The following is a 25,982-nucleotide window of genomic DNA, read 5'->3' as shown; positions in this document are numbered from 1 at the left end:
TTGAACTGCCTGGCCCGTCTCAGACCGCGCTATTAAAATCAGATCCGTCAGCTTTGTAAATCTTTTTGTACATTTTAAAAATAAACTACTAGGTAAAGAATCCTTTTAATCGTTAAAGCATTTTTACTCTTTAGAAGTAGCGTATGTTACTCACCTTTGACTACAGGTATCAAAGTGCCACCATGTTTTGAAGTCACGAACTATAACCTACACTCACATAGTCTTGTTCCTATCCCAACACAAGCTTAAGCAAAGAGGAATGCACATGTGACATATGAGCACTTTAAAATACCAGCTTTTTGCTTCAGTGCCTCCAAAATTGGTAGCCTAAAATGACAGCAGAAATACCAAATCCCAAACTTCGAGACTAAACGGAAATCAATCGTACATTGCCTGCAGAGCACCCAGTGCTCTGTATCACAGACAAGTTTTATGGACAGTCTCTTTGGTCTGTCATCTCAAGACCATCCTCAATAGTCATTTAGAGCCTATTTCTAATGACAAATTGAAGCAAAAGGAAACACAAAAGCACAGCATGAACAGCTTAAAAGCAAGTTAAATGGTGCTTACCGAACACCTGGAAGCCTAGCACACAAGTATATGTTGTCCAATCTATATCCTTACAGTCAGAACGATTCCTGATTAGTTTACAGCCACTTGGAATGTCCCCTGTAATAAAAAAAAAGTAAATGATGAGTTATATGGCATATAAAGTTTTATTTACATATGTACTCATTGAGGGTGCTAAGACAGTAAATACATGCATCTTACAATCAACCTGGAATCACACTGTAGAGGCAAAGACAGATCAGCACCTTTATCAAATTCCAGATACTTGAAGCTTCACTTGATATTTAAGTCACATTTACTTCTCATTTCCGTCTTCGCATCAGCACACCTCAAAAATACTTCCCTGCAGCTTGAGTCCCCTGCTACCTACTCTACAAAACACTTTAACAGAGTCTGTAATAGAATAATTTCTCCTTCCTATCAGCTCCACTGATGTGCTAAAATTCAATCAATCATTCAGGGCGCTCTGCTTTTAAACTGTGAGCGATTACTGGCAGAGGAGCCTTAGGCTGCTTTTCAACCTCTAACTAGGAAAGGAAAGATTGTCCATCTTGCAGTATACCAGCCCAGTACTAATGGGTCACAGGTCTTTGCTTCTCTATACAGGCAGTTATAAGCACCAACAGTTCTTTTTGGTAGATTGAGATATTGCACTATCCAGATTTGAAACCGAAGTTGTGACAGGCAGAAATAACATGTTATAGTGACTGGTATTTAAAACTGCTGACTCTTCTTGCCTGTACAGGAACAGAACTACAATCCTCTTGGATCTAGTTAAAGCCACAGGAAGACAACAATACAAAAAACAATTTAAAAACAGGCTGATATGCACTATGCAAGTTGAACTTTTGACATAACCACTATATATTAAATTCATATTTTCACATATTAAAAGAGACAAACATTATTACCACTAACTCACTGAAATACTATTGCTTTGCTTAGTTTTCAACACTATCAGCCAAGATAAAGTTTAAAAGAAAAGAAACCCTAGAACAGACCGGTGGCACAGACCCACTGATTTTATTCCTCTAAAATAACTGGGTTTGTTGACACTAATTAGACAACTGTATCTATTATTTTCAATGTATAGAACTTTGGGCCAACACCAAAATGCAGTGCCACTTGTTCTGTACGCTGTTAAACTGATTTATGACCTTGTAAAGAAGTAAGCTATATTTGGCATTGCCATTAGGTAATACACAGCTCTGAATAACATCAGGGTATCAGGTTACTCGAGTTCAGATCGGTTCCTTTGTCAGTAAGCATCTCGTACGGTCCTGATCAAACACACTCTTCTAAATATTCGGACAGCTAACACATACTTTGGTTGCCAGTATATTTAATTTCATACTTACAGTATAGTATTTCATAGTCTCCTGAGTTTGACATTATATACTTGTTGTCTGGGGACCAGTCAAGGTGTGTAATATAGCTGGAATGTCCCTGGGGAAGAATGCAGTAACACCAGTGTGAAGCACACACTTTAATTCAAACAGAAGCAGAAGTTGCACCCACCGACGGGACAGCTAACGGCAAAAAAGCACCTCCGCACCCACCCCAGGTGTGCCGCTGCTGCTCTTTCGGGAGAGGCTCTTTACCCCACAGTGCCAGACGTGAGTGTAACAGCTAAACAGACCCCAGCTGGGCATCCCACCCCTGCCCCTGCACGGTGCAATCTCCACTTGGAAACCATGTCCCTCTCGGACCCCAGTCCCAATGGACTCCTAGAAAGTACTGCTAGAATATAGATGAACTCACAGTTGTACTTGAATTAAGAAAGTCAATGTAGCTACTAATTGAGAAAGACAAGTAACTTGCACAGGATCATTTTTAGAGCCCAACAGAAAAGTGACAGACAGGACCCGTATTTTACTTCTCTATCCATTCAAAATAATTACCATTAAATGCACGCTCATTCAAATAACCTTTCGCTCATCCTAAAACTTAGGATTCCTTGATTACAAGGTTACAACCACCACATAAAACTACAAGATCAAGGACAGGTGTTAGAGAATACTCTCGTAAGTTTTTTGAAAGTTTCTGCTGTGCATCTTACACCGCATGCATGTTAGTGTCAGCTTTGAGAGGAGTCTTCCCTATAGGCACAGAGTCATCTATATAAAAATCAAACACTATGGCCTAATAGCTTAGTTATCACAATCAAGAACACACTGAGGGGTAAACACCCTTTCTTTTTTTTTTTTTTTTTTGAGGGAGAAGCTAAATGCAGCTGATCAGAATATTCTTCCTGTGCATGAGCTTTTTTGTTGGTAGTAATAATAACAGAAATAATAAAGCTATGAGAGGCTCCAGAGAAGCCATACATTTGTATAAAGGTAGGAAAAAATTATTTCTCTGTAGAGGAAAGGGTAGGAAATCAATGTGACATCCAAGTCGTTCTTTTTCTTCTTCTACCCTTCCATTTCTTCTTACTGCTTCTCGTCCTCTTTCAAGACCAGCCATTTTCTCCCCTTCCTAGTCATTCTGCCAGGCAACAAAATGCCACTTTCTTCGCTGGCTGATACCAATTCATCTCCCTTTCTCAGCAAGCATTATGAAAATAGCGTCCCTCGCCCCCCCTGCCCAAGGTCTCTTGGCCCAGCCTGCACCCGCTGTGCCAGGGCCACCCTGGAGCACTGCCCCAGCTGCCACCACCCGCCACACCATCCTCCTCTACAGAGCCCTAAGAGATGCTGACTGCTCCCAGAATTACGTGTAGAAATACACTGGGTCTGTCTCCCTGTCCCCAAATCCTCTGTGAGAGACTGCAAAAACATTTAGGAGAAAGGCTAGCCTTTAAGCTTTATTTACTTATGAACTAGTCTCTGCCTCAAGCAGAGGAACGGTGTATTGACATAACTGCTTTGCAGTCATGGGTGGGATATATGATATCGACATGCAAACCTGGTATTTTGAGAGAAAGAAAAAATAAAGTAAAAAAAAAAAAAAAAAAAGCACAATTGGCTAGGGTTTTTTCTCCCCCTTCCCCTTATTTTCCAAGTCTTCAAATCTGAAAGTGAACTCCAACATGGAAAAGAATTGGTCAGTCATTTACTAAATCCTGCCAGACATTTGGCAGCTGTTAAAATTCCTGGGGGTGGCGGGGGAGGGAATAAAGCAATTGGCCAGGGGGCTCCGTGCTGCAAAATCCCCTCAGGCAAGCAGTCACCGAATGATGAACTGGAACATAACATTGTCGTAATATTTTCAACAGGAGGATCCCCTTTTCTATTAAAATCTTTGTTTGGTAGCTGTCCACTGATACGGCAACTCTTTCCTTTTCTGTACCTTTATATACAATGAATACAATTACCTATATTATCACTAGCTAATAAAACTATTTAAATAAAAGGAAACTGCCCAATTAATTGGCAATGTTTATCTGTTTCAGACATAAGTAGTGCAAGGGCTGAAATGCCCACAAGCCTATAGGATGGGCACACTAATTATTTCAGGTTAAGTCCAGCGTATCAAACACTTCAGCACAGCTGCCTCCGGTGCTTTCACCCCGCAGCTCTCTCGGGTAAATGCACAGCACTTGCTTCTACTTTGCTAACAGACCTCTCAAGATGCAAGGCAAACAAGAGACAGCGCCAGCTACCCTGGAGCTGCTGACACGCTGGAAGCTCATACCCCAGCCCATACCTTCACCCTGCTGACTGCATAGCTGGAGCCCTCAAAAAACAGCTGCACTAGTCGCAACGGTTGTTTCGGCTCATCTGAAATTCTTTCTGGTCACAACCAACACTATCCCTCACTGTGGGAACACGCTCACAGGTCACAGACTGGCCTCCCCGGCAGCAGCAGTGAGCCTGTTTGTGGCTGAAAGGGGATTTAAATCTAACAGCGGGCACAGAGCCCTTAAGCACAAGCTGATGCCGGTTCAGTAGATAAAATCCTTCTGAAAGTATTCAAATAACGTATTCAAGTTGGAAGAAACAACCAGAAGTTGACTACCAGGAGGACTGAGTCATACTACTTGGAGGTCACCCGCGAGGCTACTGAATGACAGAAGAACGCCAGAAGGACGCGGTGCCAGGACCCCAGCACCGGCCAGGAGAGCGCTCCGGCCCGCAGCGTGCCTGGGTGTCCCTGCGGCGGTCAGCCGGTGCTGGCACGGAGCTGGCACGGAGCGGAGGGGAGGCGCAGGGTGCGGGACAGCGGGTGGGCAGCCTCGCAGCACGCTCCGGGCAGCCAACACGGAGCTGCCGCGCAGGCTGGAAGGGCTGGGGCAGATCAGCCCCGACAGAAACCGGGTTGCTAATTTTGGCTTCTACATGCAGCCACTCAGACTGAGAAAAGTGGTTAGCAGAAATCTGCTTTGAAGCCTTAACGCTTCTGCCCGAGTGTAACAACGCCCGTTTCTCCCATCCCCATTTTTACAAACCCCTTTCCTGCCAAGGCAGAGGGACAGACAAATACAGCTGCTGGTTTAAATTACAAAATGTTCTCTCCTGATACATAATTCATATGATGTACAGAAATCTAAGATCTCACACATATTCAAAGAGCTCAGAAAGACCTTGAAGTACACAGCAAGCTAAATATTATGTTTGTTAAGATTAGCCATCTCTGAGTGATTTTATCTTTTACGGTTAAAAAATAAGTGACAGGGTGAAATGCTGCACTGAGGTGCAGCCACCTGCTGCCAACCCCACCAGCCCCGCTGGGCTCCCAGCCTGACCCCCCCCATAGGCTCAGCCTCTTCCCCACTGCCTGAGGTCCCTGGGAAGGCTGCAGATCTGATTTCTCATCTCATGACCGTTGTGCTATCGGCTAACCCCATCACCACCCTGCCTGGGGGCTGCAGGATGCTCTGACTTACTCCACACCACAACCCTGCCATTGAGGAGTCCCCAGCACACTCAACAGCCTCCCGTGCCAGCTGCACCCCATGCCAGCAGCGAGACCCCCCTGACCGCCCTGGCGGCTCCATGTCCCTGGCCACAGCTGAACACAGGCTGCTCTGGACCCCCATGCTCTAGCAGCACGTGGTATCCTCAGCAAATTATGGGTAGGAATCTCTCAAAGGCACCACGTGCGGCACTAGAAGACTGGCTAATGCATGTTCATTTCCCTCTACACTAAGTTTCCACTGCAAGCCTTGCAGCAAACATTGTAGGAATATTTTTTTTTTCTTAGAAATAAAATAAAAAACCCCACCAAACCCCCACAGTTTAGCTTTATGGTCCCCTTACCTCCCATTTTCAAATCAACAAAGCAACTTCAGAAGTTATCTTATTTTCAAAACCAAAGAAATGCAATCAGTGACAAACACATGACAAGCACTTTGAGTGGGGGATGCATTCCTTAAAAAATACCCCCAAAACACTTCACATTTCAAATGTGAATCCATTTTTACGGTATCATTTGCAAAACCCATTAAGGTTCAGATGTTCTCTATGTAAATATTCCCATTAACCTTTAAGAGATAGCTGAACTTAAGGCCAGGATGTTAGATAACTGAACACTTCAGGGAAAAAGTATGTCTTTTTAGCACTGGGATAACGTCATGTAAATACAAACTCCACTACATGGGCTGCTACACTTACGATTTATTTGTCCTGGGCCAGAAATGTATTGTTAACATAACCCCCCAATTCCAAATTTTCTAGTAACAATTACAACTGATAATAGCACATATTTGCAACCTCAAAATTACATACTCTAATGAAATTGCACTATCTAATACTATGCAGGTCCAAGGAGTATTTTATCAACAGGGGGAAAATACTCCCAAGTAAGTGTAATATTTTCCCCCAAAAAAGTTTCAGTATACAGGTACCAAGGCACTTCTCTTATCTTCCTGCTAATTTCCCATTTCAAAGAAAAAGTCAGTAGTCTGAGAAATCAGTCATACCTGATGCAAAAGTGTCCACCTAACACTAATGGTTGCAGTACCCATCAGACTGAAGCTTAAAATCAATCAAATATTGAAAAAAAACCCATAAAATGTATAACCAAAACTAAAAATGGAAAAGCATCATTTCGCATACAGTGCCACTGCTTAACATTTTAGTGTATGTGTAACATTGAAATGCAAGAACTGCTCTGATTATATTTGCTCCAAAACTTACAGTGCATTTTCCGTATCTGCTATACTTTCTTCCATTTTCTGTTACTACGTAGAGGTAAATAAAGTTGTCATGGGATCCAACTGCAAGTAAGGTGCCATCTACAACACAAAATATTTGACATAAATTAACAGAATGATTGTTTTCCAAAATGTAATGATTTCAGATTTATCACTAAGACAATAGTCTCAATTAAACTACTGCTTACAAACTGTATTTAAGGTTTACATAACTGTTTACATTATGTTCACATTTTCAGGTCACTATCTGTTTACTTTGTGGGTACAGGTTTTGGGCAAGTTCTTTCACTTATGCTTTTTCTAACTAAGTGTCCAATGGACAGGGTATTAATTCTCAGATTGCACTGGACTTCTGAAAATTGTCAACAGCAGGCAGGCTTGAGTTTTCTGTAACACAAAAAATGCAGAACAGTATTTACTCTACAGTTAGCTTAGCTTTGGAGGTGGAGAATGCGTATCAAGCAGCACTAAATGTCTAAAGAAGAACTAGAGCATTCAAACACCATAAGCAGTTTTCTAACCTATGTCATCTCCATTAAAAAAAAATAAAATACATGGGCAAGAGTTCCTTTGAATCACGATCAAATGCCTCTAGTGTCAATGAACATCAGTGCTTTAAAATAAATCGCCACACTTGGCAGATGTGGCAGTAGCAGTGGAACATTTTGCCCACTGACACGGCATGTTATCCAAAACCAAACAAGAAACAGATTTACAAGAGTGTTCTTCCATCCAGTTTTAACGGAGAGTCAGCCTCTGATCTGTCATGTCATGTCTGAAGAGGAGACTCAATACTGGCTTGGATTACAAATCCCATAGCAAATACCTAATAAACAGCTCTGGGTTTCAGACAGACCTGAGCTTAGTTTTATGGTTTTGTATTAATAAACTTGAAAATTAATTAAGTAGTGTATTAAAACATCACTGAAATACTAAGCTTCTTACAGACTTTTCTGTTAACCTGTTAACTAGTTAAGAACTTTTCATTTTTCTGGGAGCAAAGCTAACATTTATTATAACAGCACAGTTTGACATGCAGGAAAAGCTGGGAAAGGCAACTGTAATGCTTGCAGTTACAAACCCACAAGATTTAGCATACACAGACAAATCTGTAAGCAAGTACTCAGTATATATTGAGCATCTTAAGCGATTTATTTCAAAGCTTTGCCTTTTCTAGTGATTGGGGAACAGCTTAACAACATTCAACAGAACAGACACTGCATTTATCACCATTTATTCTGAATGTACAAGTGTGCCTACCTACTGAGTAGCGCATCACTGAGAGCTGTTCGTTGCCATCAGTGTGTATTGAAACCAGATCCCTCGTTTCTGCATCCAAAACAAACCACCTAGAGAGAGGAGAATTCCAATGAGTATCAGTCCCACTAAACAAGAAAAGCAAGGGAAACAGCAATACTCATTGCTGCCTTCATCTTCCCATGCTCGCCCCTCAAGGGCAAAACAGTGCACATCTGTTTTTAATGGAACATTTTTCTGGTTCATGAAGCCATACGAGTTTCAGTGAAGAATATATAAACGCTTCTAAACACCACCCAATTTTTTCCCCATCCCTTGGACACTGCAGTAATCACCAAAATGTCTACTGGATGATAAACATGCCACCAGAGAGCTAATATGACTGCACCTTATCATCCTGAAGCCTTAAGGCCACAGCTGAATTGTAAACTACTACTTCTTCCCTGTTCTGAAGAACAGCTGTGATATAAAAGAATGATCTTTCAATTTGCATGAAGCAAAGTTTAAAAAAAAAATAAAATAAGAGGAGGAGAGGGGAGTGGAGAACATTTCCATACTAATTTTAAACACAAAGTACATTCTAATTCAGTATTTTCCCCTCAGTCCTTTCCATTTCTTTGAATAATTTGATGAAAGTAAGGAAGAATAACCATTTACTGAAATTCAATGGTTCATAACCTAGCTTTTTTTTTTATTTATCGGGATGGTTTATAACTAAGGTAACTAATTGCATTTTTAATTATTTAACAATAACTTTTAACCTGCAGTATTAGTTATGAGGCATATGTAAAAAGCTCAGAGAAGCTTACAAAAACTCTGCGGCCCGTACACCGAAACAGCCACTGACTGCACGACAGGCAAGGTCAGCAGAACCTGAGCATTTGGCTACGGTTCTAAAGCCCACCTAACTCCTAAGTATGCGAACATTAGCAAAGCAAAGACAACGATAATTTAATTAAAAAAAAAATATACGTGTATATAATGAAAACAGCAATGTCAACATGGCTAAACACATTAAAGCTGTACTCTGAATTTATTTTTTGGCTCCAAACCTCCGATCTCACACCTGTATGCATACACCACAGCCAGGTTTCCATCTCTAGTGGCAAACGGCAAGTTCACACACTGTGCAAACGAGTAAGGCTATTTCTGCCTGCTGCCTCACAGTGAACTCAGTGGAACGCTGCTAAAGCTAGGACCATTTATTCCACAACAAACCTACATAACCTAAAAGAAACTCCAGGAGTAAGAGCGCGCATTGCTGCTTTCTATGGATGGAGATTAGATTCCAGCTCGTGCTGATTCAGTGTCCGGCAGCTAAGTGTCTGGAAAGTTGCCTAGACCCCATTGGTTTAAAACCAGCTTGTAATTAGAGAACCACATGAAAGAAATTATATGACATACAAATGAAAAAAACCAGCCCCACATGCCACGGACTGCTGAATAATCTGTGTGCAAGGCAGATGGAACTGGTGGAAAACAGCCAATATGTTTCCACTGGGCAGCAGCAGAAACCATGCTTAGTTTCTCTGCTGTAATTCTCTGCTGAAAGTGGACTTCTGATTTCCAATCTTCAAAACCAAAGCTTTGCAGGTTCTATAAATACATTAGGAGCTTGAAGTTGATATTCTGCTATTTAGCTCAAACTACGCCCCTCCTTGGCCCTGCCAAACACTTCTACAATTTTACCTGGCTGATAAGGGTGTGGATATTAAAGACCAAACCAAAATAAATTGATAAATAATAAAGCCAACCGCAAAACAACCCCAAAACCCAATTAAAACCACAAAAGAGTTTGGCACGGGGGAAGAATGAGGGTACTTGTGCTATTTTGCCACCACAGAAAGAAAAACAGTCTTGTGACTGTTTTTGACCATGACAGCCAAACTGCTCTAGAAGTACATCCCAATGGGACAACAAGAGAAGTGGGAAGAACACACATGGAGGCATCACTGAGTTGAAGTCATCTGGGTTTCAAGCAACATGAGAAGCTTATTTTCTTATTTTTCTATCTTCCTGAATCCAGCACAGGGTGGAGGCTCCTCACTGCTTCAGCCCAGGTGGGCAGACAGCAAAACAGGTTTTTGCATTACCAGAAAACTTAGGCACTACACTGTAAAATAAAATCTATTTATCTAGACACTGCAAGATGCCTGTTTATCCTGAGCAGCATAATTGCAGTGCCTGGATATAAAACCTGATGATCAGCACAGTAACAACCAAAAGCAGCCTTCTTCCACAAGTGGGTGGGCACCCCTTTCCCATGCCCTCCTGCGGGTGACCATGCTGCACAGTGCTTCTGCCAGCCAGCCAAGGGGAGGGCTGAGCCCTCCGCATCCCAGAATACACAGCCAGGGCAGGGCAAGGCAGGGAGGCTGCTGCAGCAGGGACGTGCCTTTTGATGCTGGACCCCAGACCATCTCTTTAGGCTGGTCTTTTGAAGCTGCTACCTGAACCAGGTAATCCTCCAGTTAATATCATCTAAGATGAAAAAACACCCAAAGCCTCAAATACATGCAGATCCGCCCTATTTTACTGAAAGCACAGAGGTGGTATGGTATGGCATCAAACACAATGCAAAACTTCTGCTCCTCTCAACAGTGTACAGTGAACTTCATTTGGCACCAGGAAACAGCATTTTGTGACACCAGTCCTTCTCCAAAAATTCTTCTGAACAGGAGACCTAGCAGCAATCTAAGCTAACCATGGAAGGAGTCAGTGCACTGTGACAATTTTGATAATAATTTAAGAAAGGAAGCACTGGTGACATCTAGTTCAGCTGTTTCTTGATGCTTCCACAAGCTGTAATCAGACGTGCTCTCTTCAATCTTCCAAGCTCACCCAATGCTGTGGCAAACCCTGCAACTGCCAGCAAGTCTCCATGAAACATGTCTCCAGTCTAGCAGCTACAGCAGTTCATGGGGATGCCCCACACAGGCCCTTCTCACAAACAGCTGGGGTCCACCCTGAGGCTGTGTTTCAGGAGAGGAAATTCCTTCCAAAGTGAAGGAATGAAAGACGTGAACTGCAGCTGATCCTGAAAAAGTCCTAAGGGCTGTGAAATGCAAAGCTTGGCTGCCAACTGAACTTCTGAGCCATAGATCGGATGAAATAAGTGGATGAGTAGTGTGCCAGCTGTAACATAGTGACTCTTTGGCTTTTTATTGATTTTTCTCCCAACTGTTACCAAAGAAAACATGCTTAACTTGTTTGTGAGTTCGTGTAAACAAGAAAGAACTTTTGCCATGTTCATCTGTTTCTTGTCTTCCCATTCCTTTGCTTTAAAAAAATACTAATAATCTATCTAAAAATTACATTAGAAACAAACCCCCCTAAACTACTCTCTTTTGGAAAACAAATTCTGACCCATGACAGACATTTATTACTGATAATTGACATCTGTGAATGTAGACTTTTTCTGATTAAATCATCAGGGAAATGGTATTCCAAAGTAGTAATATATTTTTTCACTCACACTTGCAATTCCCATGTTTACTTAATACTGAATGTTGAACCTGCAAAGCATTAATCAGAGTGAACAAATCAACCCATCTTAGGGTTCCCAGGGATATTTAGCCTTCTTCAGCTTAATGTAGTGGTAACAAAACCTGCAGCAGACTATGTGCACACAGTCCAAAAAGGGAAATGATACAGAAATACTCATCATGGGAAATGGTATGTAAAAAACACACCAAAACCATGATGTGCTGGCCTGATAAAAACACGCCACTGTGAAACAAAAAAGACAAGAAGGGGAAGAGAAGTAAAAATCCAGTTTTCTTCAGATGTCAGAACTTTAACTACCAAACCCAACTTCCTTAATGCCCTACCCCTGTGCCTTACTGACCTCCGTACTGGCAGCAGAGCAGCACCAGAACAGCAACAGATAAAGACACATCCAAGGTTTGGCTTTACTGAATCCTAAACAGATTAGACTCATTTAATATCTGCTTTAAGCATTTTGGGCTATGAATCAAGTTATTTAATTACTTGTAATGGGTCTGAGATTTCAAATACACAACGATTTCAGGAAGAATATGAACAGCTCAATAGCACTTCATTTCAGCAATGTGCCATGTTGAACTCTGTCTTACACAAAAATCAAAATACGAGCCTGTTTACCTGTCTCTCCATACCAATTTAAAATGTTACAAGTGTGTTTCATTTGGTAAAGCGAAAGATCTATACCGCACGCATCTTACAAACTAAGATAACATGCACACAATATTAAAATATATGATACTTGGTAAAGCCAATAAGTAGTGCTTACTGAAACCCCTGTACAAAAATAGTTTAAAAAAAATAAAAATCAAGATCTGGGCTTTCATGAAAGAGTACTTAAAAAACCAAAACAGCCTAACACCTCTGTCTTCATCTAACCCATGTCAGAAAGATCTGCCCCCTTCGCCCAGGCTTTTTAGGCTAGCCTCAAGCAAAAAGAATAAAAAGCAAATTAATTCCAACAGATAAGATGCATAGTATCACAATGTCTCCTTTAAACTTTCAATAATCACAACTTAGCCAAAAGCTATTTACCTGCCCGAGTGTGTTCCTATCGCGACCACTGCTCCACTGGGATGGAAGTCAGCACAGTGCCCTGGTTCCTGAACAGAGAGGCACAAAAACATCACTCACCCACTCACTTCTCTACGGTCAAACATATCTCCTTATACCAAAGCTACCCTAAAAGTCTAAAGTGAACTGATAACGGAAAAACCAATCAGCTAGTAGCATGCTTGTACTCCTCTGACAGATTTTCTTTTAATGTATCAGTGGCATGTACTACATGACCTTCTTGAAAGTAAAAAGCCTAAATTTCTGTGTAAAAAGATACTTTTTCCTGGGGTATTAGGACAGAACTAGCCATGATATGAAATGAACAATGACAGTAAGGAAGGATATCTAAAGCCAAACCTTGCACAATCATACGATATCCTCTTAAGATTGTTTGAATAACTAAGAAAAAAGTTAAATTGTAACAAAAGCAAAGGACTATTTTTTATTCAACTTGGACTGTCAGAATGGCATCAGACAATGGTAACCAGATTACAGTCTATACGATGTCTGATGAGCCTCACTAAGTTTATCGAAGCTTCTGAATAGCCGTTTTCAAAGCCATAACTACAGGATTTTTGCTTATCTTGCAATCAGATGGGACAAGTGTGTTAAATAAAGCTAATGCTTTTTCCTATTTTCCAGCTTTCTATTTAACATTAAACGGTTGACATACATCTAGCAGCCTGGTCCATTCCAGCGTGTGGTCCACAGAGCTCCACATACAAACTTGCCTATCCTGGGCACATGTTAAAAATAAGTCTTTGAAAGGATGGGATGCTAGTCCCCAGAGTTCATCTGTATGTCCCTAGAAAGAAAACACATGTGATTTAACAATGAATAAAATAAAGACTCTCTTAAAATAACACACCAGCAGCGAAAGCCTTTACATTTTTGGGTTATAGTTTTAAAAAAAAAAAAAAAAAAAAAGGGAAAAAGTTATGCTCACCTGTACTTCTACCAGGAAACCATCATTGAAAGTTCCCCGCAAAACAAAGTTTCTTGAAGTACCCACTAGAAACTGATCTGCTTTTCCTTCTGCTACTGCTCTGATTGTTCCATACTGGTCAGGAACCTAGGAAAAGAAACATCTATAAAACCACATCACGCATCTTGATAGGTGCTTATTTTCAAAGGCCAGAAATAGCGCACAACAACAGTACCAGGACTGCAGTTCTCCCAGTAAAAAGGAACAATCCAATCATGTATACACCAGATCAGGACTTCACCAGAAACCTACCGCATTTATTTTTTATTTGTTCAGTACGAGCATACAAGACTATCTCACTGCAAGACAATCACAATTATGCCATTTTAATAAGTCTCAGTGGAAAAAATTTCAAATTAAATTACATGGATTTTAAAGCATCAAATACACCAAACGAACGCACTCCAAAATGTTACAATATCTCTTGTAAGGACAGGAATAATAGACAGTTACCGCTTACTTTCCAAAATACATTGTGAAAAACAAGAAAAATCTTGTAGCACAGTAAATGCTTTCTGATTTATTTAATGCTTCCTGATTAGCCTTAAGTAAATGTTCATATGCCTCATGTCAGCAATGACTCCAGATTTTATTGAATTTGCTTATTGCAAGCTTTAATACACTATTTTACAGTGTGCATTTATTCAGTTTTCTAAATGATCTATCTTTATAAAATAGACTAATATTAGCTACAAGATAGAATATCAATCATTCAGAAAGTTGTCTGTTAGGGTTCTCATAATATTTCTCAATATAAAAATTAGCTTTAACATAACATTATTAACAAAAGAAAAACCAAACCACTGATACGAAGAGAGCGTGTATCTTTAGCCTAATGCTTGCTTACTCTCAGCCATGTTTTCTAAAGGTCAATGGTGGTTTCAAGGTAATAAATTCTAGATGTAACCTAACAGAAGTGTTAAGGAAAAAATGTTGCTATCAATGTGACACTAGGTAAGCGGAGTAATCCGTTATTAGCACATTATTTCAAAAGGTCACTTTATTGCCACGGGTGAAAAAAAAAAAATAAAAATCCATAATGTACAATTTTTTCTAGTTTGTCCCTATTTACCTAGCATTGCCGTATAGCCAAATCCCAAAGACATACATATTCACTAAACACTTGTTTCAGAATAAAGTTAAAACAAGCTCCTCAACATAACCATTTCAACAAAATAATTAATCTCATGGAATTATCCCACATGTATCCTACCAATTATTTCACTTGTGTCAAAAATTCTGTTAAACCCCTCAATTCCTGGTAACATTGCCTTCCTCCAGACAGGCAAGCTTAACAAAAACACTGGCAACACTCAAAAGAGGGACGAATAAAAGAAACTAAGGAAAGGCTTGGAGGAAAGAAAAACTTAAAATTTCTGTTCATTTTAAACAGAGGAGAACTGAAGCCTTAAATAGGCTCACTTACAGGTTGAAAATCTAAACATTTTTGTAATAAAACTTTGTCATCCTCTAAAAAGACAGCAACCAGAAGATATTCTATTGTCCTCACCACCGGTCCTCCAAAGGGTGGGGAGGGCTTTGTCTGGCCAGTCAATATCTTTCTCAAGGCAATTTCCTTGTCACCCTTGCTTTCTTACCTCAATTTCCCTTTCGGGATTCAAATCATGATCCCACAGGATGATCTTTCGGTCTTTCCCACCTCCAGTTAGTAGCATCCCATTCCTCATTTGGCAGAGCGTGAACACACTGCCATCGTGAGCTTTGATTTGTCTGCTTATCTGATATACTCCTACATGCACAAAAAAATATAATAAAGAACACCACTTTTTTTTGACCTGGAGTTTACAAGAAGCTGTGCCTTTTGGGAGCAGAATTAAGTAACAGTGTATAATGAATAATTACGTTTGGCCTGTCAGGCTATTAGTATTGCATTAGTATTGCAAACACAAGGTGGTAGTGTTTTCTTACAGGATAAAAAGATAAAACAAGGGGCCTGTCTTTTTGAATAGAGACTTTTTTTGACATTGACTGTCCTACAACTTGTAAAGGCAATAACAACAACTATCTGCAAAACACTTTAATTTCTCTTCTATCCAAGGGCGCACAGTTTTTCCAGATGCAAGAGAAACTGTCCTTTCCAGTCAGTAAGTATTTAGCAAGTGATTATTAGAAAAGAATTAACATTATTTTATTAAAAGAAACTCCAAGACGTGTTGTCTATAGTCTTATGGGAATAAAAAGAAAATTAATTATAGCAAAGTTTCCAGGATGCATGAAACTAATGTCTAATGCTGGATGTTGCCACACTTAAAAATAGCATAACCAGCATCTGGCATCTATCAATATAGCAGTCTACCCAAAGGAGAACACTGGAAAGATCAAAAAGACAGATGAGAAAATTAAACAGCAAAGGTAGTAAAGGAAGCTTTTCGCATCCCAATCAGGACTTCGTGTCAACAGAACTCCTGCAGGAAAGCACACTTTTAAAAAAAACAAGATTCTGGTGCTATCAAATAGCAATCCCAGAAAAAGCCTAAAAAAACACCCAAAAAGAGCATCTTAACTTCGCTGACTCTGCCTATAACTCAAGTCAGTTCAAGTCAGCATGCTCTCACATTGTGAAAAAGAGTTTAAGACCAGGTCTGGAGACCAATCTAATGTGATAAACCAACTAAAAGATCCCATATTTAATTAAGCCAATGTAAATAAATCTTCTATTCAATCTGTTAAGATTATACCCTGAAAAGGTTATTTTTGCACAAGAACCTCAAAATTAAATGTCAGATAATCTGTTAAATTACTTTTCCACTGCAGTTAGTTTGAAAGACAAGAAAAAGATTTACCTTCAAAAACAGACTTAACATTAAAAATTTACTTTTTACATGAATGTTTTCCTGATGTACCAGTTTAAACCAGTGTTTTAAACAGCTGCCAAGTAAAATAAATACTCCTTAAATTTATAAGTTACCTAAGGGCTCAACCATGCCAGGTCTGCATATGTTGGGTAACAAATAATTTTCCTTTCTTTTTCACAGAAGCTTTGCCCTAAAGAGTAAGTTTAATCCAAATTTCAGATACGATGGGTTTTAACATATATTACAGCCAAGACTTGAGTATCTGCTAAACCAGATACTGTTATTTGTGTAACTGGTACAACTACACATTATATTTTTCCTTCACATACAAGTCCTTTTAACATCAACTTCAACACTTAATGGTATTCCTCTGAGACTAAGCATGGTACCACATAAGCCTTAATAGGCAAAGGCAGCCTGCAGAATCCTCAAGCTGATCCTCCAGCCTTTTTCAAATCTCAAGATGAAAGCAAAGCTGATTAACTGCACATTTTTTCAATGCAAAACATTTAGGCAAAGTAGTTTTCATTCGTTTCAGGCACAGTCTCAATAATTACTGAGAAACTCTAGATTGCTCTTAAGCGAGCAAATTCAAGTGACTTGGAGTTTCATACCACCTGTTAACAATAGGAAGCGTACACCCTTAGGCAGGCCTGTTTCCCTATCCCTTTTCTAAAGCAAGCCTTTACGTTTGTCTTCTACAGACTACCTAAAATCTGCTATTAACTGTGAATGTATCCTACCTTTAGGTCCTTTTCCTGGAGTAGATTCTACAGTAGTTTTGCCCCATATAAGTATTATCCCACCTGAGTCTCCAGTGAGCACATCACCATTTCCCAAAAAAGCCAAACACTGAACAAATTTGGGTTTTTCATATTTCTGAAACAAAATAAGCAGAAGCGATAATTGCTTGTACTCTTTACACAATTAGTATAAAGTATCCACACCCATACACCCTGCATACACGTAAGCAGATTTTAACTTTTTTTCTTTGTTTACCTCTCTGCTCAAACAGTACATGGTAACAACAGAGCAAAGTTATAGAAAGCGTGAGCAGATCGTACCATTGATCATACTATTTAAAACTGACCTGACATCAAGACATTCTTACCCCAAATATCCCTTGCTTCCTTGATAATGAATTGCCGCTCCAGGTCCAGAAAAATATATGAGATTTGCCACATGTTATTATGGTATTTGCATCAGTTGGATGGAATTCTACAGCAAGAACAACTTCATTTGTAGTCTGCAACAACAACAGAAATACTATTTATTCAGATGAGACACTAATTACTGAAACCACATGTAAAATCCTAAGTTTCACAACAGAGATATGAAGAGCTAAGACAGCTCCTTGTATTCCTTAAGTGTTCTGTGCTAAATCAGATATCTGAATGACTGCACATATAATTTTATACATATATATATATTGATTTTTTTTACCTTTGTAAGAGATCTTAACAAAAATTCAGTAGAAACGTCAGGGGTTTACATTCACTTTTTCAATCTCAAAAGCTTCTGTTCTCTGCAATAGCTAAGACTTTGCTGTGGAAAGCAAATGGTGTATAAAAGACACTTTTTGGGGTTGAAACCCCTAATTAGTTTTTACACAGACTAGTTTGCTGTTCTGGATAACAAAGCTGTGACAGAGGCAAGTGAGACAATGGTAGCATAGTAGGATTATATCCATCATTCTCTTTTTGAAATTCTATAAAAGCTCCTTCGGGTTCTTTCTTCCTCTCCTTTCCCCCTCAGGAAGAAGAGAAGGAACCTGCATAACTCAAAGCTCTGAAACATAGGGTCCCACTTTTTTTTTTTTTTTTTTTTTTAGTTTTACTGGCTGCATATACTGTTACTGAATTACCAACACCTCAGTGAGTATTTCATCCTTTACCAAGAGATTTTACAAATGTAAAAAACCTGAGCAGTCATTTATCTAACTTCTAACTTATATTCAACCAACTGACTTTGAAGACAACCTCCTGGAGGCAATGACTCCACAAACACCAGTAACTGCATCAGTGCATTTACTTCTACGGGATTTAAGCTCAAGCTTTACAGGAGTATCCGGAAAAGTGCTGCTGAACCAGAACCTGCGGGAGCACCCTCTCCTACCTGACCATTTCTGCCTCGCTTTAGGAAAACAGCTTGCTTCAGTTTCAGTTATTGATATCCGCATTTATCAAACTACACTTCTCACGCACAGTTCCCTCTATGCAAATGGATCTGATATATCCACAAACTGTATGGAAACCAAGGACTGAAAAATTTAATGGAGTTCAGCTGAGAAAAGGCTTCTGTTTTGCACCCTGGCTCAGCGGATGAAACTCTGCTCACACCACCTGTCATGGAAAGTGCTTAAGACACTGCAAGATCAAGTCCTAAATGTGAATAAGTGCTGAAGTGCAAGCTGGCCCTGCCAACTGTTTTTAGCCAATTCTGAAACACCAAGGAACTCCCTGGAGAGTGAAAATAGTCAAAACAGATGTCAGTAAAATGGGAAATACAAGGCACATGCCAAATAGCTTCACATTAAATATTAACAAGGAAATGAAAATACTGACACAGAATTGCATTAAAACTTACAAAAACAATATAACCAGTATTGATCAACATTACTTAAAGAAAAGGGGTCAAATCAACCTTATTTTATTATCTAAAACTGCAGGTTTATAATCATACAGACATATACATGTTTGTAGTGTATTCCACTTGCGGAATCATGATTCAAAAAAAATTAAAAATGACTCAGTTCCACATAATATCTCCTTGCTTGACATCGTGTAACACAAAGTAAGGTGTCTCAAATTATGGACTTCAATACTAAGTTATTGGACTGGGTGTTTCCAGTGGAATCAGCTTTAAATGAACATTGAGCACGACACCTTTGAATGCTTCTCATCGATCAGAATTTTAAAAGGTTACAAAAGAAACAGGAAAGATGACAAGATCACAATCTACAAAAGTAATAATGGACTTATTAAATGAGGAGAGATACATGTACCAAGAATCAACGTGTGGAATTCAATTTAGACAAAAATAAAAATAAGGAATGTCTGCAAGTATTTATTTCAAATAAACAACTACAGATAGAATCATCACTTCAGTTACTTAAAAGATCCCAGGATTATTATTTTTTTTAATTAGGAAAATATTAGAGAATTGCTTTATTTGGATGGGCTCCTCGGGATGAGCAAAATGTAATTGCAAGCGCTCCAACATTCAAACCCCTTCCAACATACAAGTTAAGAATACATTTGTTTTGTGCCCTCACACAAGCCAGCAGTATTACACAGCTGCCGTTTCCAAGTAAGATCAAATGTGCATCTCACAAACTGTTCTATTTATGGGAATAAAACCACTTGTATTTCAGAATATTAATTTGTGCAATAATTACCTTTATTTCTGCTATTTTTGATTTCCTTTGCCAATCCCACACAGTGAGCATATGCTCATTAGAGTCATCAATTACACACAAATGAGTACCAGAATCCTACAAGAAAAAGAAAAAAAAAAAAAGAAAAGAAGTGCTGACAAAGTACTACCATACCCTATTTTGAAACAGGGCAGTGCAGTAGCATCGTAAAAAACCACAAAAGGCACAAACATAAATAAGTCCTTTTAAAGCAATTATGAGCTTGATATAACTGTTACTTTCCTCTTTTCTTAAAGAGACATAGGGTTTTGCATTATCTCACAAAATATGAACGTTTCCAATAATATTAGAGGAATGATTTAGAAGTATCTTGCCAAGTCTTTCCCTTTTAGTTTGTTTTTGTTGTCTTTTTTTTTTTCCCCCCTTTCCTTCTTGTTTGCAGTATCATGCTAGCAGCAAAGAGGTTTCTCCCTTTTCTTGTTCTGCAAATGTTTTGTTTTTCCTCAGGTCTCAGAGGACGGACACACAGATCCTCTTGTTTTTTCTTAAACATCACCATAACATACACACAACTTTACACAATCGGATTTTGTAAGCACACCTCATTTTTTCCTCATTAAGTAGCAACAGTCATTATCATGTAGTTGGTAAAACTGCAGCAAAGGTAACGCTTTCTAAATAAAATAATGCTTAGAGAGCAGGAAGACTGTCATCTACGGTATTAAATAACTAAAAGAGCTTATTTTGAAGAATTTTACAACAAAATGGTAAAATGGCTATAAGGAATTAAAAGAACAGACAGCAAATCTTAGAACAAAAACGTACTTATTCAACAGCAACACATACTTGCACAAACCAGTCATTTCAAGGACAGGTGTAGAAAGATTTGGAGGCGGCCTTATTTATTTTAAAGTTGATTCTTGCAGTTCAATTGCATTCTCTACCAAATTATGAAAATAGAGGTGGCTGAAATTTTTATGCCCAGGTACTATTATGAGCAGTAATATGCAAATACACATGTAAATTATTAAGTGGAAAGAAACCCTGGAGACCGCACTGGCAATACACTCAGCTCTTGTGTGTATTAGTGAAATTACGTGGCAAACCCGTAGTTCTAGGTATGGCACATCTGTGTTTGGTGAGGAATCACATGAGACTGCAACAAGGCATCAAAATCAGTTTCAGCTGCAAAACTGAACTAATAAAAACTAAAATCTAGTCCTCAAAAAACTCCTTAGTGATCCGTTTTGTTTTTAACATTATGGAATGTGTATTTATTCTCCTTGGGAAAAAAAAAAAGTATCCGAGCTCAACAGTGTTATTGGTTTGTTAGAGTGACAGGAATGACAGTACTCCTTTCACATTATTCTGTTTTATTTATGTTACCCCCTATTTGCAGGGAAAAAAAAAATTATTTTATTTACTGAATGACAGAAGCTAGATATAACAAACCTAGCAACATTTCAATGTTAATTGAAACTGCAGCAAGAGAGTTAAGCATTTTGTTTCCACAAGTCACCCAGCAACACTGAGTTTCCACCCTTGGTGACACTGGGCACCCAGCTGGGCTCTGGGGAGCCTGCTGTCAGCAGGGTGGTGGGACCTCCAGACCGCCCTGCCCACCTCAGCTGTTCTGTGAATCTTCTTCCCCATCAGCAAAATACAGCAGACATTCTTTCTCTGCATTTTTTAATTTTCATACATATTAATTCTGCAAAATCTGGGATGCAAAAATTAGAGTCTGGTTTTTCAGGAGGTCTGATATGTTTCAGCGCTTTGGTGAAAATACAAAGGCAGTGTAAAGATTAAAATATACACGTATTTTACAAAAAGATGGACTCGTGGCCAATTTTGAAATGAGAACTTTAGCAATGCCAAGTCGCACATCTTCATTTACTACTGATTTTTCTGATAAACGTTGCAGGCCAAGTAACAAGACTTTTTTTTTTTTTTTTAATGTAAAAGTAGAGGCATAAATTAAACAAATTATTCCTCAGGAAAAAAAACCCCCACAATATAATGTGGGTTTTGTTGGTTGGTTGTTTTTTTTTTTTTTTTTTTTCATTTCCTGTTGGTGGATAAAAACCAACTCCAGCTGCGCAAGCAGAAAAGTTATCCCTTCTACCAGAACCCACCAAAATTCATCTTCACAAACCTCACAAACTTATTTTTAACATCCAAACTAAAATCCAAGCCCCTCACAAACAAACTGAGCCACAAAACCCCACATGGACTTCCATTTCTAGTTAAGGCTTTTCTTGCCTGCTATTCATTCACTGTGCTAGTTTGTTACCACAATTTTCACATGTGCAGTTTCCAGTTTTTTCCAGCTAGCTCACCCTCAGCTGGTTTTATAAAGAATACATAGACTTTACCGACATGCTTTTAATACCAAAACAGATCAGCTAGACAAGTGCATAAACATCCAGAGATTTCCTTCCTGTTCACATAGGATTGGGTAAATTATTTAGCATAAGTAACTGCACCCGTCTTACCGCTTTTGAAAAATCCAAACACCCCACTCCACGCTCAAAAGTCCCCAGGCCGATAACCTGCAGCGTCACCAGGCTCACCGAGTCCCACACTCTAACATGGGGCTGCAGAGGCTGCATGAAAAAGCAATGGGACAAACAGTGTCATCAACAGGGAAAGCATCATATGCAGACGTCAAGTTTCGTTAAGCAGGAGCTACCTGAATTACCAACGGCAGACTGAAATGCAGGATGACCTGTGTGGATGCTGCTGCTAGATAGTGTCTTGAAGCTCAAAGGTGAGAGTCTAGATACTCCTGCGCCCTGTGTCTGGGCTACAAACACGTTAGCAGTGCTGCTGAGGCAGGAAATTACGTATGGTGGCATTTGGTAGTTGTGAAAATAAATCTTTGCCCAATTTAAGTCATTGAACAAATAATGAAAGAGTCCTCTTGCATTTCAGACCCCAGATCTTACGCAACAACTGAAAACAATGATCAAACCTTCTTTTTTTATATATGAAGTAGGAAGAAAAAATAATTTAAAAAAATAAACCCTGGTGCACCAAGTCCCCTAACCATCACCAACCACTCAATGAAAATATCCATAGCTGTATTTCATACAATCACTATCCCAAACCAGCTTAGCTTCATAAATGTGAAAGAAACATGAATGAAATGGGAATTAAGTTGGCTTAAGGACAGCATTCACCACAGAAAGTGACAATAAATCATCCCAGTGATGGAAAAACAAACCGACCAGCCCTAAGAAGAGTCAACAGATGTTCAGTTGAAATCGTAACAGCTATACAAAAGAATCAATTTCTTACAAAATCCATGAAATTCAGCTGAACATCTGAGTAAGGGTTATATTTAACATGCTCCTACACCTCATAGTATCTCTTCCTCCCACTTTTTTTTCCCCCCTCTGTCTATAACTTCATGAAGATAATCCAATTATTCAAATACTGACAGAATTTGCCAAGAGCCAGGGACAAGAGCATTTAAACACACCTGCCCTCGAATGAGCAAGTTTGTAGGAAAGCTTGACACACCTTCCATGAATTCTCAAAGTTGGTTTCATCTTCCACAAAACCTTAAGAGCACAGTGACCCACAGAACTGGGGGCTTGCTCTCTGCGGGAAGACTTATTGAAAGAAATGTGACAGAAATGATATGGCCTTATAAATTGATTACAAGCTTTGTGTTTGCTTGCAGAATTAAAATTGAGTTTCCTGTGTCACAGACAAAAGACTTTATGAGCTTCTGCTCTTTTTGATTCATGTCTCAGTGCTTAGCTGTTACTGTCTTTTGCTAGAGATACAGGCTGTTACCTTAGAAACAGCAAAATATCTCAGTAAACGTGGTGCATAAAATAAACCGCAAACAGAAGGTGATAATGAGATTTAAAAAAATAATAATCCAAACACTTTTTCCTGATTTTCAAAACAAGGATACTACTACTCAACAGCTCTATTACTTACCCTTCCATCTTTATCCACTCCAGCTAACTGTCCTGTTGCAATTCTAATTTTGTCTGGATGAACTGCAAGACTAAGACAGACAGAAATATGACTTGCTTTTTGCTGTCATAGGTCTTCAAAACTGAGAGGTTTTTTTTGTAAATTTTTTTTCTTTCTCAACAGAAGCCCATGAAGACACTTATGATCCTAAATCCCACTTTCAATGAGACAGCTTGAATGCTTTTCATCAGACTATTTCATTACACAAGGTACTGATGTAATGTGTATGGCTTTATGTGATGTACATTACAAGCCATACACAGGCTCTTGTGATGGCTGGTGGTGCACAGCCAGGAATGCCAGAAGAGCTGCCTCCACATGGGCACTGGCAAATCTAAGGTTTGCCCTGTATTGGGAGTCCACTGCAACAAAATACACACTATCTCATGATGAGCTTCCTACACGCAGTTACGTGCCATATTTATAAACACTATGGCATGTTTTATGCCTAAACCTACAGATAGCAGGAACCTAGGGAAAAAAACAGCGGAGAAGTTGGCTGAGGGCTTGTGCACCCAGGAGTCAGGGATTACTGCCACCTGAAACGAGTTACTGATGTAATTGTACCTGTGAAGTTCTCCGGTATGTGCGCTACTAGTTTAAGTAAAAGTCTGATTTTGCTTATCACATATTGCTTTGAAGCTGATGGGAATAAACAGATTTCAGAGTGCACATCCTCTTAGTTAGTCCTAGCGATTTTTGACTGACCTTCTTATTTGCTTTCTCTGTAAAATTACCAAGGTGAAGAAAGCCATCAAAACAGGAAAGGGGGAGCAGGTGGAATCCTGAATGATGGACACCAAACACATTTGCAATTCGGTCTAGATTTTTGAATGAAAGTGAAGAACACAAGACTGACAGCATTCCTCCCACAGGGAGCAATTACAGTTATCAAAGCACAGACAGGAGAAAAAGAAGTTTAGATGGCAACTCTGCTCCATTCAGGTACGGTAGGGAGCTTACATTCACCATTACATTATGTGCCCTACTCTTCAAACTACCATTGTAAAGTCAGCAACTGCCTTTACACCCACAATGATGCTGGCTTCAGTTTCCTTGCTTCTCTATTCTGTTTTGCAAACATCTTTCTGATTTCCGAGACAGTCTTAATGGGTGAAGCATATATTAAAAAATGAGAAAATTATTCCTCACTTTTCCATTTGGTTTTCTAATTCTCCTTTAAGACCACAGCTTTACCATACTGCTTGTAAACAACTGATTTAGAATTAGGCTGCAAACAAATTTTAATTTCTGGGACATCTATTTAGAGTAATTTACGCAAAGATCCTTTATCTAATCTGGCACTCTTAGATTGCCTACACATCCCGTTGTTTTACATTTAAGCCAGAAATCCTAAAATAGCATGGACTGCTCTAGCACCATCCATTTGTGCAGTGTTTACTACTGGGACTGATGAAATGGAAAATAACTACAATTACGATGACATTAATGAGCTCATACATACAGTAGGAGAGAATAAAAGAAAAATTATTTCTGCATTATTACACACATACTTACATGCAAATGTTATATACTAACCATTTAACACAATCTGTATGACCCAAGTAGTGTCGCTGAGTTCTCTCCTCATAGTTAAACAGTACCACCACTGATGCTATGAAATATACAATTTCTCCGGTAGGAAGGAGGTAAACATTGGCTCGACAGTCTCTTCCACGATACCCATATCTATGTGTATTTTTTTTTAAAGTCAAGGTTTTCATAATCACTGTGTACCAGGAAAAAAAAACACCACCCAACTTTTTTTTTCTTAAAGGATTCTTGGGGACTTTTCATGTCAGCAAATGGCCTCTATGCTTTTCTTCTGGAACTACAGCACAATTTCACTAACAGTTTAAAAAAACAAACCCCACACAGTTGGACTTCAGGAAACCAAATCCCTTAAAAAGTGATGCTCATTGACATTAAAAATAAAATATATATGGCATACTGAAGTAAAAGAAATGTAGTGTTATTATTTTCAAAGCCCTCCATGTGAAGTTTCATTAAGGAACAGCAGGACTGGCCGTTCTGATTTAACATTTTTCACAGCAACAGAGCTGTGCATCTGCATTCCAGGCACCCGAGTATTATTTTCATTTGGCCTTTTAAAACAAGCATGTGAAAATTCCTAATGCCCTTCAGAAAAAGGCAAGCTTCTGCACAGCAGCTGCCAAGTTCAGGAAATATTTCTTTAGACCATTTTAGAGTATTTTTAAAACAAACAAAGCTCAAAAGGAACTGACACAGTGAAAAATACCCTATTCAAATCTACCCAAAATACATAAAGGGATGATTTTTGTAGGAATCCTGCATGACGCCAAATGACAT

At 39.1% G+C, this 25,982-nt stretch overlaps 1 protein-coding gene across 7 annotated transcripts in view; it reads right to left on the bottom strand.

Annotated features, from left to right (window-relative positions):
• EML4 (EMAP like 4) overlaps positions 1 to 25,982 on the bottom strand; it is a 162,996-nt gene that overhangs the window by 7,284 nt on the left and 129,730 nt on the right. For all 7 annotated transcript variants that reach the window (XM_056357045.1, XM_056357047.1, XM_056357046.1 and 4 more), the window contains 14 exons: positions 25,191 to 25,340; positions 23,613 to 23,682; positions 22,154 to 22,264; positions 19,680 to 19,775; positions 17,394 to 17,528; positions 17,026 to 17,161; positions 15,065 to 15,216; positions 13,428 to 13,553; positions 13,155 to 13,286; positions 12,461 to 12,528; positions 7,928 to 8,016; positions 6,651 to 6,748; positions 1,929 to 2,016; positions 571 to 669 (listed from right to left, as the gene is read on the bottom strand). In XM_056357045.1, the coding sequence (XP_056213020.1) occupies positions 571 to 669; positions 1,929 to 2,016; positions 6,651 to 6,748; positions 7,928 to 8,016; positions 12,461 to 12,528; positions 13,155 to 13,286; positions 13,428 to 13,553; positions 15,065 to 15,216; positions 17,026 to 17,161; positions 17,394 to 17,528; positions 19,680 to 19,775; positions 22,154 to 22,264; positions 23,613 to 23,682; positions 25,191 to 25,340 (1,550 nt within the window). The remainder of the gene's footprint in view (positions 1 to 570; positions 670 to 1,928; positions 2,017 to 6,650; positions 6,749 to 7,927; positions 8,017 to 12,460; positions 12,529 to 13,154; positions 13,287 to 13,427; positions 13,554 to 15,064; positions 15,217 to 17,025; positions 17,162 to 17,393; positions 17,529 to 19,679; positions 19,776 to 22,153; positions 22,265 to 23,612; positions 23,683 to 25,190; positions 25,341 to 25,982) is intronic.

Source organism: Falco biarmicus, chromosome 12 (assembly GCF_023638135.1).
Source record: "Falco biarmicus isolate bFalBia1 chromosome 12, bFalBia1.pri, whole genome shotgun sequence".
Taxonomy (NCBI): domain Eukaryota; kingdom Metazoa; phylum Chordata; class Aves; order Falconiformes; family Falconidae; genus Falco; species Falco biarmicus.
Note: the sequence above shows the minus strand (reverse complement) of the source record. Positions and strands in the feature narration are given on the sequence as shown.